This window comes from Tachyglossus aculeatus, chromosome 27 (assembly GCF_015852505.1).
Source record: "Tachyglossus aculeatus isolate mTacAcu1 chromosome 27, mTacAcu1.pri, whole genome shotgun sequence".
Taxonomy (NCBI): Eukaryota; Metazoa; Chordata; class Mammalia; order Monotremata; family Tachyglossidae; genus Tachyglossus; species Tachyglossus aculeatus.
The window spans coordinates 977,201-996,646 of NC_052092.1; the positions used below are offsets into that span (position 1 = coordinate 977,201).

At 48.2% G+C, this 19,446-nt stretch overlaps 1 protein-coding gene across 1 annotated transcript in view; it reads right to left on the minus strand.

Moving 5' to 3' along the window:
• The window catches only part of NPDC1 (neural proliferation, differentiation and control 1), a 44,911-nt gene extending 36,156 nt beyond the window's left edge, over positions 1 to 8,755 (minus strand). The window contains exon 1 of the mRNA XM_038767863.1: positions 8,489 to 8,755. Within this exon, the coding sequence (XP_038623791.1) occupies positions 8,489 to 8,588 (100 nt within the window). The 5' untranslated portion in view covers positions 8,589 to 8,755. The remainder of the gene's footprint in view (positions 1 to 8,488) is intronic.
• Positions 8,756 to 19,446: the final 10,691 nt, after the last annotated feature.

Consider the following 19,446-nt stretch of genomic DNA (forward strand, 5'->3'; position numbering starts at 1 on the left):
ACTTTATGTGTCCTTCACTTCACCACAGAGTCTGCCCCTAGCATACCCCGTTGGTTTCTCATTCAGACACACTGACATCATAATAATGGTATTTGTTAAGCGCTTACTATGTACCAAGGACTGTTCTAAGTGTGGCTCAGTGGAAAGAGCCTGGGCTTTGGAGTCAGAGGTCATGGGTTCAAATCCCAGCTCCGCCAATTGTCAGCTGTGTGACTTTGGGCAAGTCACTTCACTTCTCTGAGCCTCAGTTACCTCATCTGGAAAATGGGGATGAAGACTGTGAGCAACCGTGGGACAACCTGATCACCCTGTAACCTCCCTAGTGCTTAGAACAGTGCTGTGCTCATAGTAAGCGCTTAATAAATGCCATTATTATTATTATTATTATCATTTTCCCCGGCTCCCTCTCCCTTCTGCGTCATTTAGGCTCTTGGATCTGTGACCTTTGGCTTTTGATATCTGCCTCACCCTCAGCCCCAAAACACTTATGTACGTAACCATAATTTATTAATTTATATTGCTGTTTGTCTCTTCCTCTGGACTGTGTTTGTTGTGTGCTGGGAACATTTCAGCCAATTTCGTTGTATTATTCTTTCCCAAGTGCTTTCCCAGGGAGCAGTGTGGCTGAGTGGAAAGAGCCCAGGGCTGGGTGTCAGAGGAGCTGGGTTCTAATCCCGGCTCTGCCACATGCCTGCTGGGAGACCCTGAGCAAGTCACTTCACTTCTCTGTGCCTCAGTTACCTCATCTGGAAAATGGGGACTTAAAACTTGTTTTCCATCATACTTATGTGGGATAAGGACTGTGTCTGATCTGACGGCACTTACGTACATACGTATCTGTAATTTATTTATATTATTAATAATAATAATAATGGCATTTATTAAGCACTTACTATGTGCAAAGCACTGTTCTAAGCACTGGGGAGGTTACAAGGTGATCAGGTTGTCCCACCTGGGGCTCACAGTCTTCATCCCCATTTTCCAGATGAGGGAACTGAGGCACAGAGAAGTTGTGACATGCCCAAAGTCACACAGCTGACAATTGGCGGAGCTGAGATTTGAACCCATTACCTCTGACTCCCAAGCCCGTGCTCTTTCCACCGAGCCACGCTGCTTCTCTGTCTATTAATGTCTGTCTCCCCCGCATCTAGACTGCAAGCTTGCCGTGGGTGGGGAATGTGTCTGTTTATTGTCGTATCGTATTCCCCCAAGCGCTTACTACAGTGTTCTGCATACAGTAAGCACTCAATAAATACCACTGAATGATGATGATCTTGTATCTTTCCCAATGCTTAGAACAGTGTTTGATACATAGTAAGCGCTTAAATAACACGATTATTATTGATGTTAGGTACAGTGCTCAACCTGATAAAAGCCATCGATTCTCTCTTCACCCATCCTGTGCCTCGTCCCTCTCACTCAATCAATCAATCATATTTATTGAGCGCTTACTGTGTGCACAGCACTGTACTAAGCGCTTGGGAAGTACAAATTGGCAACATATAGAGACAGTCCCTCCCCCTCCAGCAGACCACCTCTTTCCCCATCTTTTAAACCCTTCTGAAAGCACCTCTCCTCCAGGAAGCCTTCCCCGATCAATCCCTCATCTTCCACCACGGCGTGACCTACGCGCTCGAGTCCGTTGGGAAAGGGACGGGGGTCCACGGGGGGACGGGGGAGTCCGTCTTGGGCTCCCCAGACGGGGTCGGAGGGCAGAGGGAGGTGACCATCAGGGAGTGGGGAGAGCGGTCGGCCTCCAGCCCCGTGCCAAATGCCGGCACCAGACTCCGGGCAGGGGCCTCTGCCAGGGTTGGCTTCTCTGACGTCTGTCGGCGGAATCCAGAACATTAGGCAAAGAGGAGACAGACTGTCTTTCCGGGGGCAGATAATGTCATCAAGCTGTTTGTCAGCGCGGATTTCTACAGCAGGCCCCAGGGATGTCCTGAAGCTCGGTCGGAGTTTGGAACAGGCCGGAAGGGAGAGGGGTGGAAAGGAAGGAAGGAAGGAAGGGCTAAAAAGTAACCGGGATTCATCATCCCAAACTTCGTTTTATTGTTCCCCGGGATCCTGTGACCCCCTCCTTTCTCACTGGCAGCTACAAGTCAGAGCTTTGGGTAATCCAAATGGGGTTGCCAAGACGGCAGATGCCAGGCGCAGAGCGAAGGGCAGTTGAAACATCTGTCTGGGCGTGGAGGAGGGCAGCCCTGCCGGGAGGCAGGGGGATGGAGTTGATCATAATAACGGTAATGTTGGTATTTGTTAAGCGCTTACTATGTGCCAAGCACTGTTTCTGGACCTCTGGGTGGTGACACTGGTCAGTCTGTGGCATTTACGGAGTGTTTACGGTATCTGTCGAGCTACTCGGTACTAGGAAGCCACTGGGAGAGCACCACGGCGACAACAGTAGACCCAATCGCTACCCCCAAGGAGCTCGCAGTCCAGGGAATTGTAGTTAGGAGGAAACAATAAAGTCTGCAAAATGTGCACAGAGTGCTTTGGGGGATTGTGAACACTTCACATCAAGGTGTCTCCCGGCCAGAGCTCAGTAAGAAAGCAAGCACACATAATAATAATAATAATTATAATTGTGGTACTTGTTAAGTACTTACTATGTGCCAAGCACTACTCTAAGCACTAGGCTAGATACAAATTAATCAGGTTGGACACAGTCCCTGTCCCACACTGAGCTCACACTCAATCCCCATTTTTACAGATGAGGGATGGGCTACCTCTTCCCCTACCCCTGTCTTCACCGTGGATAACAATAATTATGGTATTTGTTATGCGCTTACTATGTTCCAGGCACTGTACCGAACGCTTGGGCGGATACAAGCAAATTGGGTCGGACACGGTCCCAGTCCCATGTGGGGCTCACAGGCTCGATTCCCGTTTTACGGAGGAGGGAACGGAGGCCCAGAGAGGTGAAGCGACTCGCCCAAGGTCACGCAGCAGACAAGCGGCGGAGCCGGGATTAGAACCCACGACCTTCTGACTCTCGGGCCCGTGCTCTATCCACTAGTCCATGCTGCTTCTAAATGGGGCCCCTATTTTCACCCTGCCCCGGAAATTCTTCAGTCAGCCAGGGTGGCTTATCCCTTTTGGCCTCTTTTCCTACAGTCCTCCATCGCCCAGCCTACAATGGCCCAATTAGCTGCCACCGTTGTCTTGGCAACTGTACAGGAAAAGCTTGCTGCTTTCTAGACTTTGGCAATCTTCCCCCTCCCCTTTCCCATGACAGGCACAAAATGTTTCTCTTCCAGTAAGAAGCCAGGCTCCTGGGTCTTGCTGTTGCCCACCCTCCGGGCTGCAACGTCAGCCTCGGGGCTAGCGGTCGGCAGCGAGGGCGGCCGGAAAATGGATCCGGTCAAATGGCGGCAGGGTCCTTTCGGGTGGGACCCTCCCAACACCTCAGCCGGGAGAAAAATCTATCCAGAACGTCAGTCCGGTGATTTGGGGAACCCAGGTAAGGTTTCCAAACAGAGATGAAGGAGTGTGTCAAACACACACATACACACACACGTCCAGCCATTGGGTTTTTCCTGTAATTAGAAATCATTTTTCTCAATCCCCCCACATGCCCCAATTCAGCATTTCTGATTTTTGTTTTGCAATCCCAAAGTCAGGATCTGCTGGGTGGAATGTGGTTTGGAAAGCAAAACAGAGAACCTGGAGTCCCAGGTCTTGTTTGCACACATACACACAGGACATCCTCCTCTCCCGGTCACTTCCTCATCTCGTGGCTTGTTTTTCCCCCCGGGGGAGTTGGAGACAGGGGGGTGTAAAATGGATCCAAAGGCAGTCAAGCGCTTGGAAAATAAAATTCAGCAATAAAGAGAGGCAATCCCTGCCCACAGTGCCTTCAGGAAGGGGACAGTGAGGCATCCCGAAGCCCCATGATGGAGAGTCAACCCGGAGGCCTCCCCTCCGGGCCGGGGAAACTGAGTCACCCGTGAGGGTCCAGAGGTCCCGAATTTGTCCTCGTGAACGTGGAGTGTGACTCACAGTTGGTCGGCCTGGGAGACGAGTCTCTTCCTTTGCCCCTCTCCCGGGGAAATCGGGAATACGCTATTTACACACATATCCCGACTCCGCCATTTGTCAGCTGTGTGACTTTGGGCAAGTCACTTCATTTCTCGGTGCCTCAGTTCCCTCATCTGTCAAATGGGGATTAAGACTGTGAACCCCCCGTGGGACAACCTGATCATCTTGCATCCTCCCCAGCGCTTAGAACAGTGCTTTGCACATAGTAAGCGCTTAATAGATGCCATTATTATTATTATATACACATAAGTAGATTATAAGGCAAGATTATATGGGCAAGTCACTTCACTTGGCCTCAGTGACCTCATCTGTAAAATGGGGATGAAGACTATGAGCCCCACATAGGACAACCTGATTACCTTGTATCTCCCCCGGTGCTTAGAACGGTGCTTGGCACATAGTAAGCGCTTAACAAATACCATCATTATTATTACAGAGAGTGTGGCTTAGCGTATATAGTCGGGGCCTGGAAGACAAAGGTCACAGGTTCTAATCCCGTCTCCGCCACGCGTCTGCTGTGTGACGCTGGGTGAGTCGCTTCACTTCTCTGGGCCTCAGTTTCCTCATCTGGAAAATGGGGATTAACGGTGTGAGAGCCCCACATGGGCCAGGGACTGGGTCTGCCCTAATTCATTCATTCGTTCAATCGTATTTATTGAGCGCTTACTGTGTGCGGAGCACTGTACTAAGCTCTTGGGAAGTCCAAGTTGGAAACATATAGAGACGGTCCCTACCCAACAACGAGCTCACGGTCTAGAGGGGGAGACAGACATTAATACAAATAGATAAAACAATCAATTACAGATATATACAGATAGATACGTATGTGCTGTGGGGAGTCATTCATTCAATCCCTAATCTGTATCTAACCCCAGGGCTTGGCACACAGCACGCGCTTAACAAGTACGATGATTTGGAGAAGACGCCCGCCGGTTGTGAGGTCACCTGAGCCGGTGTGTTGGTCGAAAGGCCAACGTGGACCCGCAAAAAGGCCGTCGCTCGTTGTGGTGTTGTTGACACAGACTGTCACAGGCCCAGGCCCAGCCCGCGCAGGGGTGGGCAGAGGGTTTCCGGGCTGATGCCCCCCAAATTTTGGGGCCGGGGTCCCCCATCTCAACATCTCTGCCCTTCCCGAGCAGCTTCACCTCCAGGGCTGGGGTCCCTTGGAGCGTTTGGGGGTTGAGGGTTGCCATTCATTCATTCAATCATATTTATTGAGCGCTTACTGTGTGCCAAACACTGGACTAAGCTCTCAGAAACTACAATTCATTCATTCAACCGTACTTATTGAGCACTTACTGGGTGCAGCATGCTGACCTAGATGCTCGGAAACTACAATTCATTCATCCAACCATATTTATTGATCGCTTAAATGGATGCAGATTGCTGGCCTAAGTGCTCCGAAAGTACAATTCATTCATTCACTCATACATATTGAACGCTTACTGGGTGCAGAGAGCTGGCCTAAGCGCTCAGAAAGTACAATTCATTCATTCAACTGTATTTATTGAGCGGTTACTGGGTGCAGAGCGCTATACTAGGCGCTCAGAAAGTACAATTCATTCACTCATACATATTGAGCACTTAGTGGGTGCAGAGCGCTGGCCTAAGCGCTCAGAAAGTACAATTCATTCATTCAACCGTATTTACTGAGCGCTTACTGGGTGCAGAGCGATCTACTAAGCCCTTGGAAAGTACAATTCATTCATTCACTCCTACATAGTGAGCGCTTACTGGGTGCAGGGTGCTGGCCTAAGTGCTCAGAAAGTACAATTCATTCATTCAGCCGTATTTATTGAACACTTACTGGGCGAAGAGGTGCACTAAGCGCTCGGAAATTCCAATTCATTCATTCAACCGAATTTCTTGAGTGCTTACTGGGTGTAGAGAGCTGAACTACGCGCTCAGAAAGTACAATGCATTCATTCAACCATATGTATTGAGCGCTTACTGGGTGCAGAGCACTGCGCTAAGAGGTCGGAAAGTACAATTCATTCATTCAACCGCATGTATTGAGAGCTTATTGGGTGCAGAACACTGCACTAAGCGCTCGGAAATTCCAATTCATTCACTCAACCGAATTTATTGAGCGCTTACTGGGTGCAGAGCACTGAACTAAGCGCTGAGAGAGTGGAGTCATTCATTCAACCGTATGTACTGAGCGCTTACTGGGTGCAGAGCGCTGCTCTAAGCGCTCAGAAAGTACAATTCATTCATTCACTCAAACATATTGAGCGCTTACAGGGTGCAGAGTGCTGCCTTAAACGCTCGGAAAGCACAATTCAGCAGTAGAGAAGGACGATCCCCCGGCCCCCATGGACGGTATGGGTGTCGGGGGGTGGGGATGATGCCCCTTCCCATGGCTCCTCGCCCGGGGTGTCTCCCCCAGCCGAGCTGCACTCATTCACTCATTCAATCGTATTTACTGAGCGCTTACTGTGTGCAGAGCATTGTACTAAGTGCTGGGGAAGTACAAGTTGGCAACATCTAGAGACGGTCCCCAACAGCGGGCCACATTCATTCATTCATTCTATCGTATTTATTGAGCGCTTACTGTGTGCAGAGCACTGTACTAAGCGCTGGGGAAGAACAAGTTGGCAACATATAGAGACGTTTCCTACCCAACAGTGGGCCACATTCATTCATTCATTCAATCGTATTTATTGAGCGCTTACTGGGTGCAGAGCACTGTCCTAAGCACTTGGGAAGTCCAACTTGGCAACATATAGAGACGGCCCCCACATCCAACGCTTAGCACAGCGCTTGGCACGGAGTAAGCGCTTAACAAATTCATTCATTCATTCAATCGAATTTATTGAGCGCTTACTAGGGGCAGAGCACTGGACTAAGCGCTTGGGAAGTACAAGTTGGCAACATATAGAGACGGCCCCCACATCCAACGCTTAGCACAGCGCTTGGCACGGAGTAAGCGCTTAACAAATCCCCCCATTATCCTGATCATCATCGTTCCCCATCCCCCCACGCCCGGCCCGGCCCTGCTCATTCATTCATTCAATCGTATTTATTGAGCGCTTACCGGGTGCAGAGCACTGTACTAAGCGCTTGGGAAGTCCAAGTTGGCAACATCTAGAGACGGTCATCATCATCATCATCATCAATCGTATTTATTGAGCGCTTAGTATGTGCAGAGCACTGTACTAAGCGCTTGGGAAGTACAAATTGGCAACATAAAGAGACAGTCCCTACCCAACAGCAGGCTCACAGTCTCGGCCCCCCGGGGGAGGTGCTTAGGACAGTGCTTCATTCATCCATCCATTCATTCAATCGTATTTACTGAGCGCTTACCGGGTGCAGAGCACTGGACTAAGCGCTTGGGAAGTCATCACCATCATCACCAATCGTATTTACTGAGCGCTTACTGTGTGCAGAGCACTGAACTAAGCGCTTGGGAAGTCATCACCATCATCATCAATCGTATTTATTGAGCGCTTACTGTGTGCAGAGCACTGAACTAAGCGCTTGGGAAGTCATCACCATCAATCGTATTTATTGAGCGCTTAGTGTGTGCAGAGCACTGGACTAAGCGCTTGGGAAGTCCAAGTTGGCAACATCTAGAGACGGGCCCTACCCAACAGTGGGCTTACAGTCTAAAAGGGGGGGAGACAGAGAACAAAACCAAGCATACTGGCACATAGTAGGAAGTCATCACCATCATCATCAATCGTATTTACTGAGCGCTTACTGTGTGCACAGCACTGGACTAAGCGCTTGGGAAGTCCAAGTTGGCAACATCTAGAGACAGTCCCTACCCAACAGTGGGCTTACAGTCTAAAAGGGGGGGAGGCAGAGAACAAAACCAAGCATACTGGCACATAGTAGGAAGTCATCACCATCATCATCAATCGTATTTATTGAGCGCTTACTGTGTGCAGAGCACTGGACTAAGCGCTTGGGAAGTCCAAGTTGGCAACATATAGAGACAGGCCCTACCCAACAGTAGGCTTACAGTCTAGAGAAGCAGCGTGGCTCAGTGGAAAGAGCCCGGGCTTTGGAGTCAGAGGTCACGGGTTCGAATCCCGCCTCCACCACATGTCTGCTGTGCGCTCTTGGGCAAGTCACTTAACTTCTCTGGGCCTCGGTGACCTCATCTGTAAAATGGGGATTAAGACTGTGAGCCCCGCATGGGACAACCTGATCACCCCGTATCCTCCCCAGCGCTTAGAACGGTGCTTGGCACATAGTAAGCGCTTAACAAATGCCAATTATTATTAAAAGGGGGGGGGAGACAGAGAACAAAACCAAGCACATTGGCACATAGGAGGAGACTGTGAGCCCACTCTTTCAGACTGTGAGCCCACTGTTGGGTAGGGACTGTCTCTATGTGTTGCCAATTTGTACTTCCCAAGCGCTTAGTACAGTGCTCTGCACATAGTAAGCGCTCAATAAATACGATTGATTGATTGAGGAGGAGGAGGAGGAAGATTACCTGTGCGGGGGTTGCTGGCGTCGGCGGGGAGGACGAGGAGGAGGACGAAGAAGAGGAGGAGGAGGAGGAGGAGGAGGAAGAGGGTGGGCAGGCGCAGCATACTTCAAGGCCGCCGCGGGGACATGGCACCTGGGCACACACCGACTGCGATGCCAATGGAGGAGGGATGAAGGAGGGATGGAGGAGGGATGGAGAGAAGGAGGGATGAAGGAGGGATGGAGGAGGAAAGGAGGGAGGCAGCTATGTCTGCGTCAAGGTGCAGGAGGCGCAGACACCGCCGCCCCGGGGGTGGGGCTGCAGGGAGGAGGAGGAGGAGGAGGAGGAGGAGGGAGTGGGAGGAGCGGGAAGAACGGGAATCCGCCCCAATCCCCATCCCTCGACTCCAGGCCCCGCCCCTAGGCCCTGCCCACTCATTCCCCCCATCGTATTCATTAATGAGTTCATCAATAATGCCATTTCGACTGGGAGCCCACTGTTGGGTAGGGACTGTCTTTAGATGTTGCCAATTTGGACTTCCCAAGCGCTTAGTCCGGTGCTCTGCACACAGTAAGCGCTCCATAAATACGATTGATGATGGTGATGATTTGCTGAGCGCTTCCTATGTGCCAAGCGCTGCTCTAAGCGCTGGGGAGGTTCAGAGGTGGACGGGTGGGCCTACGGGGGGCTCACAGTCTTCCATGAGCAAGTCACTTCTGTAGGGAAGCAGCGTGGCTCAGTGGAAAAGAGCCCGGGCTTTGGAGTCTGAGGTCATCATCATCATCAATCGTATTTATTGAGCGCTTACTATGTGCACAGCACTGTACTAAGCGCTTGGGAAGTACAAATTGGCAACATATAGAGACAGTCCCTACCCAACAGTGGGCTCACAGTCTAAAAGGGGGAGACAGAGAACAAAACCAAACCTACTAACAAAATAGAATAAATAGAATAGATAGGTACAAATAAAATAAATAGAGCAATAAATATGTACAAACATATACATATATACAGGTGCTGTGGGGAAGGGAAGGAGGTAAGATGGAGTGGGGATGGAGAGGGGGACGAGGGGGAGAGGAAGGAAGGGGCTCAGTCTGGGAAGGGTCGAATCCCGGCTCTGCCACTTGTCAGCTGTGGGACCTTGGGCAAGCCACTTTAAACTTCTCTGGGCCTCAGTTACCTCACCTGTAAAACGGGATTAAGACTGTGAGCCCCAAGTGGGACAACCTGATCACCTTGTATCCCCCCAGCGCTTAGAACAGTGCTTTGCACAGAGTAAGCGCTTAATAAATGCCATTATTATTATTGTTGTTGTTGTTATTATTATTATTCTGTGAGCAAGTCACTTCACTTCTCCGGGCCTCGGTTCCCTCATCTGGAAAATGGGGATGAAGACTGTGAGCCCCCCCGGGGGACAACCTGATTGCCTTGTAACCTCCCCAGCGCTTAGAACAGTGCTTTGCACATAGTAAGCGCTTAATAAATGCCGTCATTATTATTATTATTATTATCCCGGCTCCTCCACTTGTCAGCTGTGTGACTTTGGGCGAGTCACTTCACTTCTCCGGGCCTCGTTTCCCTCATCTGGAAAATGGGGTTGAAGACTGGGAGCCCCTCGGGGGACAACCTGATCACCTTGTAACTTCTTCAGCGCTTAGAACAGTGCTTTGCACATAGTAAGTGCCTAATAAATGCCGTCATTATTATTATTATCCCGGCTCCGCCACTTGTCAGCTCTGTGACTTTGGGCGAGTCACTTCACTTCTCCAGGCCTCGGTTCCCTCATCTGGAAAATGGGGATGAAGGCTGGGAGCCCCCCCCGTGGGACAACCTGATCGCCTTGTTACCTCCCCAGCGCTTAGAACAGTGCTTTGCATATAGTAAGCGCTCAATAAATAATAATAATAATGGCATAATAATAATAACAAATTAATAAATTAATAAATTAATAAATGTCATTATTATTATTATTTATTGAGCGCTTACTGTGTACGGAGCACTGGACTAAGCACTTGGGAAGTCCAAGTCGGCAATCTCTAGAGACGGTCCCTACCCAACAGCAGGCTCACAGTCTAGAAGGGGGAGACAGACGACAAAACAAAGCATATTAACAAAATAAAATAAATAGAATAAATATGTACAAATAAAATAAATAAATAGAGTAATAAATACTTACAAACACACTCGACTACGAAGCCCCGCCCATTCGGCTCATCTGTAAAATGGGGATTAAGATTGTGAGCCCCATGTGGGACAGGGAATGACTTGGCACCTGTCCACATGTTTTGTTGCGTGGTCTGTCTCCCCCTTCTAGACTGTGAGCCCGTTGTTGGGTAGGGACCGGCTCTTTATGTTGCCGACTTGTACTTCCCAAGCGCTTAGTACAGTGCTCTGCACACAGTAAGCGTGCAATAAATACGGTTGAATGAATTGAATGAATGTTGCCAACTTGTACTTCCCAAGCGCTTAGTACAGTGCTCTGCACACAGTAAGCGCGCAATAAAGACGATTGAATGAATTGAATGAATGTTGCCAACTTGTACTTCCCAAGTGCTTAGTACAGTGCTCTGCACACAGTAAGCGCCCAATAAATACGACTGAATGAACTGAATGAATGCTGCCAACTTGTACTTCCCAAGCACTTGCTACAGTGCTCTGCACACAGTAAGCGCTCAATAAATACGATTGAATGAATGAATGAAGTGACTTGCCCAAAGTCACACAGCTGACAATTGGTGGAGCCAGGATTTGAACCCATGACCTCTGACTCCAAAGCCCGGGCTCTTTCCACTGAACCACGCTGCTATGGGTCGGACACGACTCGATGGCATAAAAAAAGACCTCCAACCATCCTGGGGATTAAATGGGGATTAAGACTGTGAGCCCCCCATGGGACAACCTGATCACCTTGTAACCTCCCCAGCGCTTAAAACAGTGCTCTGCACATAGTAAGCGCTTAATAAATGCCATCATCATTATTATTATTATTATCCTGGCCTTCGCTTGGACGCTCTCCACCTGAGTTAGAGACAATCATTCTGCCCACAGTTGACTTTCACCAGCTGGCTTTCCACAGGACTGACTGCCCGTGATTTTCTATCAGCCCTCTCCTCCTACTTCAATCAATCGTATTTATTGAGTGCTTAACTGTGTGCAGAGCACTGTACTAAGCGCTTGGGAAGTACAAGTTGGCAACCCATAGAGACAGTCCCTACCCAACAGCGGGCTCACAGTCTAGAAGGGGGAGACAGAGAACAAAACCAAATATATTAACAAAATAAAATAAATGGAATAGATATGTACAAGTAAAATAAATAAATAGAGTAATAAATATGTACAAACATATATACATATATACAGGTGCTGTGGGGAAGAGAAGGAGGTATGAGGGGGGGATGGAGAGCTTGGAGAGTTTAATGGGGATTAAGCGCTTAGTACAGTGCTCTGCACACAGTAAGCACTCAATAAATATGATTGATTGATTGAGAGGGGGACGAGGGGGAGAGGAAGGAGGGGGCTCAGCCTGGGAAGGCCTCCTACTTCTCACGCCTCTCCCATTCCACTCCAGCTGGCACACTTATTTTCGATAGCTCATCAATCCATCATCAGTGGAAAGAGCCCGGGCTTGGGAGTCAGAGGTCATGGGTTCAAATCCCCGCTCCGCCGCTTGTCAGCTGTGTGACTTTGGGCAAATCACTTCACTTCCCTGGGCCTCAGGGACCTCATCTGTAAAATGGGGATTAAGATTGTGAGCCCCACATGGGACAACTTGATCACCTTGTACCCCCCCAGCGCTTAGAACGGTGCTTTGCACATAGTAAGCGCTTAACAAATACCATTATTATTATCTTCAAAGCCCTTCCGCGATCACATCTCCTCCAGGAAGCCTTCCCTGATGATTGCTCAATCTTCTCACCCCATTTCACCCACTTGCTGCTAGTTTTGCATCCCCTCACTGTTGGGTACTCGCCTCTTCCTGCCCCCAAATCACCTCCCGGCCTCCCGTCTTATATTTGTTATTCATTCAATTGTATTTATTGAGCGCTTACTGCGTGCAGAGCACCGTACTAAGCGCTTGGGAAGTATAAGTTGGCAACATATAGAGACGGTCCCTACCCAACAACGGGCTCACTAAGCGCTGGGGTAGATAGAACATAATCCCGTCCCGCATGCGACTCACAGTCTTACACTTCTAGACTCCCACGTGGGACAACCTGATGACCTTGTATCGACCCCAGTGCTTAGAACAGTGCCTGGCACATAATAAATGCTTAACAAATACCCTTATTATTATTGTTATTATTATCATCATGTGACAATCTCCCCTTTGCTAGCTCTCTGTCCTGATGCCCAGGCCCAGGTCCTCCCAATTACACCGTGCTGCTTTCTGCAAACAGGCAAGGACAGCATGGCTCAGTGGAAAGAGCCCGGGCTTTGGAGTTACAGGGCACGGGTTCAAATCCCGGCTCCGTCAACTGTCAGCTGGGTGACTTTGGGCAAGTCACTTCACTTCTCTGTGCCTCAGTTACCTCATCTGTAAAATGGGGATTAAAACTGCGGAGCCCCGCGTGGGACAACCTGATCACCTTGTAACCTCCCCAGCGCTTAGAACAGCACTTTGCACACAGTAAACGCTTAACAAATACCATCATTATTATATCTAATTATTATTATTATATCTAATCCCCACCTCTGTATTCTCTCCTAGCATCTAGTACAGTTCTCTGCACACTTAATGAACACTATTTCTACTACAAACTCAGTCCTGAGCAATACAAGCAACCCACACTTTCAACAATTTTTACACGCTGTCTCCCTGCCGTAGATTGTAAACTATGCGAAGGACAGATTGCGTCCTTGTCACCACCAAGGACAACCAACTATTTAGAATGGTACATTCGGCCGGGAACCGGAGTTTTCATTCATTCAATCGTATTAATCGAGCTCTGTGTGCAGAGCACTGTACTAAGCGCTTGGAAAGTACAATTCGGCAAAAAGATAGAGACAATCCCTTACCCACCAATGGGCTCGCAGTCTAGAAGGGAGGAGAGAGACAACAAACCAAGTAGACAGGCATCAATAGCATCAAAATACATAAATAGAATTACAGATATATACACACATCATTAATAAAATAGAGTAATAAATCATCATCATCATCATCATCAATCGTATTTATTGAGTGCTTACTATGTGCAGAGCACTGTACTAAGCGCTTGGGAAGTACAAATTGGCAACATATAGAGGCAGTCCCTACACAACAGTGGGCTCACAGTCTAAAAGGGGGAGACAGAGAACAAAACCAAACATATTAACAAAATAAAATAAATAGAATAGCTATGTACAAGTAAAATAAATAAATAAATAAATAGAGTAATAGATATGTACAAACATATATACATATATACATATATAACAAATATGTACATATATACACAAGTACTGTGGGGCGGGGAGGGGGGTAGAGCAGAGGGTTTTCATTTTGTGCTTTGGCCAGAGTACTATACTTGATATTCACCCCACCCCCAATCCCACACCCCACATGTACGTATCTTTAATAATAATAATGATGGCATTTATTAAGCGCTTACTATGTGCAAAGCACTGTTCTAGGCGCTGGGGAGGTTACAAGGTGATCGGGTTGTCCCACGGGGGGCTCACAGTCTTAATCCCCATTTTACAGATGAGGTACATATTTACTATTCTATTTATTTTATTCAGTTAATGATGTGCCTCTAACTTTACTATTTACTTTACTATCTATTCTATTTATTTTATTTTGTTAGTATGTTTGGTTTTGTTCTCTGTCTTCCCCTTCCAGACTGTGAGCCCGCTGTTGGGTAGGGACTGTCTCTATGTGTTGCCGACTTGTACTTCCCAAGCGCTTAGTACAGTGCTCTGCACACAATAAGCGCTCAATAAATACGATTGATTGATTGATTTACTTCTATTTATTCTGATGACTGGACACCTGTTCACATGTTTTGTTTTGTTGTCTGTCTCCCCCTTCTAGTCTGTGAGCCCGTTGTTGGGTAGGGACCGCCTCTATATGTTGCCGACTTGTACTTCCCAAGCGCTTAGTACAGTGCTCTGCACACAGTAAGCGCTCAATAAATACGATTGGATGAATGGATGAATTCATAGAGCCCGTTGTTGGCCGGGCGATTGCACCCTACGGCCACCAGGGGGCGCGAGCGCCCCGCAGGCGGAGGGTGTGTGACATTCATTCATTCATTCATTCATTCATTCATTCATTCAATCGTATTTATTGAGCGCTTACTGTGTGCAGAGCACTGTACTAAGCGCTTGGGAAGTACAAGTTGGCAACATATAGAGACGGACCCTACCCAACAGCGGGCTCACAGTCTAGAAGCATTTGTGCGTGGCTCAGTGGAAAGAGCCCGGGCTTGGGAGCCAGAGGTTATGGGTTCTAATCCTGCCTCTGCCACTTGTCTGCTGTGTGACTTTGGGCAAGTCACTCAACTTCTCTGGGCCTCAGTTGCCTCACATGTAAAATGGGGATTAAAACTGTGAGCCCCACGAGGGACAACCTGATCACCTTGTGTCCCCCCAGCGCTTAGAACGGTTCACACATAGTAAGCGCTTAAAAATGCCATTATTATTATTATTATTATTATTATTAAGCGCTTACTATGTGCAAAGCCATGTTCTAAGCGCTGGGGAGGTTACAAGGTGATCAGGTTGTCCCACGGGGGGCTCACAGTCTTAATCCCCATTTTCCAGATGAGGTCTCTGAGGTCCAGAGAAGTTAGGTGACTTGCCCAAAGTCACACAGCAGACAACTGGCGGAGCCAGGATTAAATAATAATGGTATTTGTTAAGCGCTTACTATGTGCCAAGCACTGTTCCCAGACTGAGCCCCCTCCTTCCTCTCCCCCTCCCCGCCACCCTACCTCCTTCCCCTCCCCACAGCACCTGTATATATGTTTGTACAGATTTATTACTCTATTTATTTTACTTGTACATATTTACTATTCTATTTTATTTTGTTAATATATTTTGTTTTGTTGTCTGTCTCCCCTTTCTAGACTGTGAGCCCGTTGTTAGGTAGGGACCATGCCAATTTGTACCTTCCAAGCGCTTAGTACAGTGCTCTGCACACAGTAAGCGCTCAATAAATACAATTGAACGAATGAATGAATCAGGTTGTTCCACGTGGGGCTCACAGCCTTCATCCCCATTTTACAGATGAGGTCACTGAGGCTCAGAGAAGTTAAGTGACTTGCCCAAGTTCACACAGCAGACATGTGGGGGAGCCGGGATTAGACCTGTGACCTCTGACTCCAAAGCCCGTGTTCTTTTCCACTGAGCCATGCTGCTTCTAATAATAATAATAATAATAGTATTTGTTAAGCACTTATTATGTGCCGAGCACTGTTCTAAGCACTGGGGTAGCTACAAGGTGATCAGGTTGTCCCACTGGGGGCTCACAGTCTTCATCCCCATTTTACAGATGAGGGAACCGAGGCCCAGAGAAGTTAAGTGACTTGCCCAAGGTCATACAGCAGCCACTGAGCACTGAGCCACTTCATTCATTCATTCATATTTATTGAGCACCTATGTGTGCAAAGCACTGTATTAAGCGCTTGAAAAGTACCATTCGGCAACAGATAGAGATGGTCCCTACCCAACAACGGGCTCACAGTCTTGAAGGGGGAGACAGAAAACAAAACAAAACAAGTAGACAGGCATCAATAGCATCAAAATAGATAAATAGAATTATAGATTATATAATAGAATTATAGATATATAATAGATATATAGAGATACATATACTTGAAGGAGGCAGAATTCCAGGCTCTCCCCAACTGAACACTGCCAGTATCCCTGAGAAGCAGCTTGGCTTAGTGGAAAGATCCCGGGCTTGGGAGTCAGAGGTCACGGGTTCTAATCCCGCTCTGCCACTTGCCAGCTGTGTGACTTTGGATAAGTCGCTTCACTTCTCCGGGCCTCAGTTCCCTCATCTGTAAAATGGGGATGAAGACTGTGAGCCTCCCGCGGGACAACCTGATCACCTTGTAACCTCCCCAGCGCTTAGAACAGTGCTTTGCACATAGTAAGTGCTTAATAAATGCCACCATTATTATTATTATTTCCCAGGCAGAAGTGTTTCGTTCTGGGTTGCCGTCAGTGGTGGCGTCTGACCCCATTTAATACTGTTGTAAAATTTCCCGGATAGGTGGGCTGGGGAGAGAAGAGAGGGGGTTCTCTCCTCTCTGGGAATATCTTCCCAGGGTTCCCCTGGCAACTCCTAAAGGCATCTGGGAATCCCTTGGATTTTGCAAGATACAAGTCCTCGCCGGCCCAGGCAGTTGAACCTCCAAAGTGGCTCTGGGAAAACTGGCTCCTCACTCTCAGCTTCAAGGCTGTCCATCCATCTCCTCGCCCCCTCTTACCTCACCTCCCTTCTCTCCTTCTCCATCCCAGCCCGCACCCTCCGCTCCTCTGCCGCCGCTCACCTCCTCACCAGGCCTCGTTCTCGCCCATCCCGCCGTCGACCCCCGGCCCACGTCCTCCCCTGGGCCTGGAATGCCCCCAATCCCTCTGCCCATCCGCCAAGCTAGCTCTCTTCCTCCCTTCAAAGCCCTACTGAGAGCTCACCTCCTCCAGGAGGCCTTCCCACACTGAGCCCCCTTTTTCCCCATCCCCCCTGCCCTACCTCCTTCCCCTCCCCACAGCACCTGGACATATGTTTGTACAGATTTATTACTCTATTTTAGAGTAATAGGCACTTTACTATAATAGTAATATATAATATATATTATATAATATCTATAGTATATAGTAATAGGCACTTCTCTGTGCCTCAGTGACCTCATCTGTAAAACGGGGATTAAGACTGTGAGCCCCACATGGGACAATCTGATCACCTTGTATCCTCCCCAGCGCTTAGAACATCATCATCATCATCAATCGTAGTTATTGAGCGCTTCCTATGTGCAGAGCACTGTACTAAGCGCTTGGGAAGTACAAATCGGCAACATAGAGACAGTGCCAACAGTGGGCTCACAGTCTAAAAGGGGGTGACAGAGAACAAAACCAAACATACTAACAAAATAAAATAAATAGAATAGATATGTACAAGTAAAATAGAGTAATAAATATGTACAAACATACATACAACTTTGCACATAGTAAGCGCTTAACAAATGCCATCATTATTATTATTATTTACTTGTACACATTTCCTATTTATTTTGTTAATGATGTGCATCTAGCTTTTTGTCCTGACGACCCCTCCACATGTTTTGTTTCGTTGTCTGTCTCCCCCTTCTAGACTGTGAGCCCGTTGTTGGGTAGGGACCGTTTCTATATGTTGCCAACTTGTACTTCCCAAGCGCTTAGTCCAGTGCTCTGCACACAGTAAGCGCTCAATACGATTGAATGAATGAATGGATGGTTTCGCCCCCGATTCTGGGGCGAAAGGGCAGACAGGCTGGGGATTAAGGAAGGCTAATCCTGCAGTTGCAACTCGAGGTTTGAATCGCTCCAGCAAATGATGCCAGTTGGATCTGGCCCCATTCAGAAGTTTTCTTGTTTTCCCTTCCCTACTTTTTATGCAGGGGCAGTCGGGGAGTTTGGCGGTGCCAGCCACCACCCCTAAACCCAACTGTGCCTGGGCTCGCCCTGTTCAGAAGAGCAAAGTACGCTGGCAAGGAAGGTTGGAAATTCCCACAGGAACCAGCCCGAGGCCTCTCACAACGAGCAGCACGGTGAATACAGCCTGGGACCTGAGAGTCAGAAGGTCATGGGTTCTAATCCTAGTTCCACCACTTGTCTGCTGGGTGACCTTGGGTCAGTCATTTCACTTCTCTGGGGCTCAGTTCCCTCATCTGGAAAATGGGGATGTGAGCACCATGAGGGACAGGGGGTGTCCAACTTGTGTTGCTTGTATCCACCGCAGCACTTAGTAAGCGCTGACCAAATACCACAATTAGTATTGTTATGATTATTATTACAATAGGAGGTGGGGCCGCAGCTGGACCACGTGACCCAACCCTTCCTGTCCAGAGATCCAGCAATTAGACTGCGGGGATGAAAGGAAGTGAGGGTTTACACTGATATGTAGCGGGTTGGGTGAACTGGTTGTACTGTTATTATTATTATTATTACTGCATTAAGCGCTTATTTGCCAGACACCATACTAGGCACTGGGGTGAATACAAGCAAATCAAATTGGACACAGTCCCTGTCTCATACGTGGCTCAATCCCCGTTTTACAGATGAGGTAACCGAGGCTCAGTGAAGTGACTTGCCCAAGGTCACACAGAGCTGGGATTAGAACCCATGACCTTCTGATTCCCAGGTTCTGAGTCTATCCACTATGCCGTGCTGCTTCTCCTGCTTGTTTTAAGGCAAGTCACTTCATTTCTCTGGGCCTCCGTTCCCTTATATGTCAAATGGGGATTAGGACTGTGAGCACCATGTGGGACACGGACTGAGTCCCACTTGATTGGCTTCCCGACGCTTAGCACAGTGCCTGGCCCATAGTAAGCGCTTAATTACCATGAAAAAAAGTAAGGGCTCAAAAAATACTCTTGATGATGATAGTAAAGGAAATGTGTCTACCAATTCTGTTGCATTGTACTCTCCCAAAGCATTTAGTTCAGTGTTCTGCACACAGCCAGCACTCAGTAAATATCATTGATGATGAGAGTAAGCACTTAAATTCTACAGGTATTGTTCCTCTAAACTGTAAACTCTATTGGATTGTACCCTCCCACGCACTTTGCACAGTGCTCTGTACCTAAGCGCTCAATAAATACCACTGATTGGACATGCTGTGATAATGCTTATGGTATTTGTTAAGCACTTACTATGTGCCAGGCACTGTACTAAGCACTGGGGTGGATACAAGCAAATCGAGCTGGACACAGTCCCTGTCCCACATGGGGCTCACAGTCTCAGACCCCATTTGACGGATGAGGCAACTGAGGCACAGAGAAGTGAAGTGACTTGCC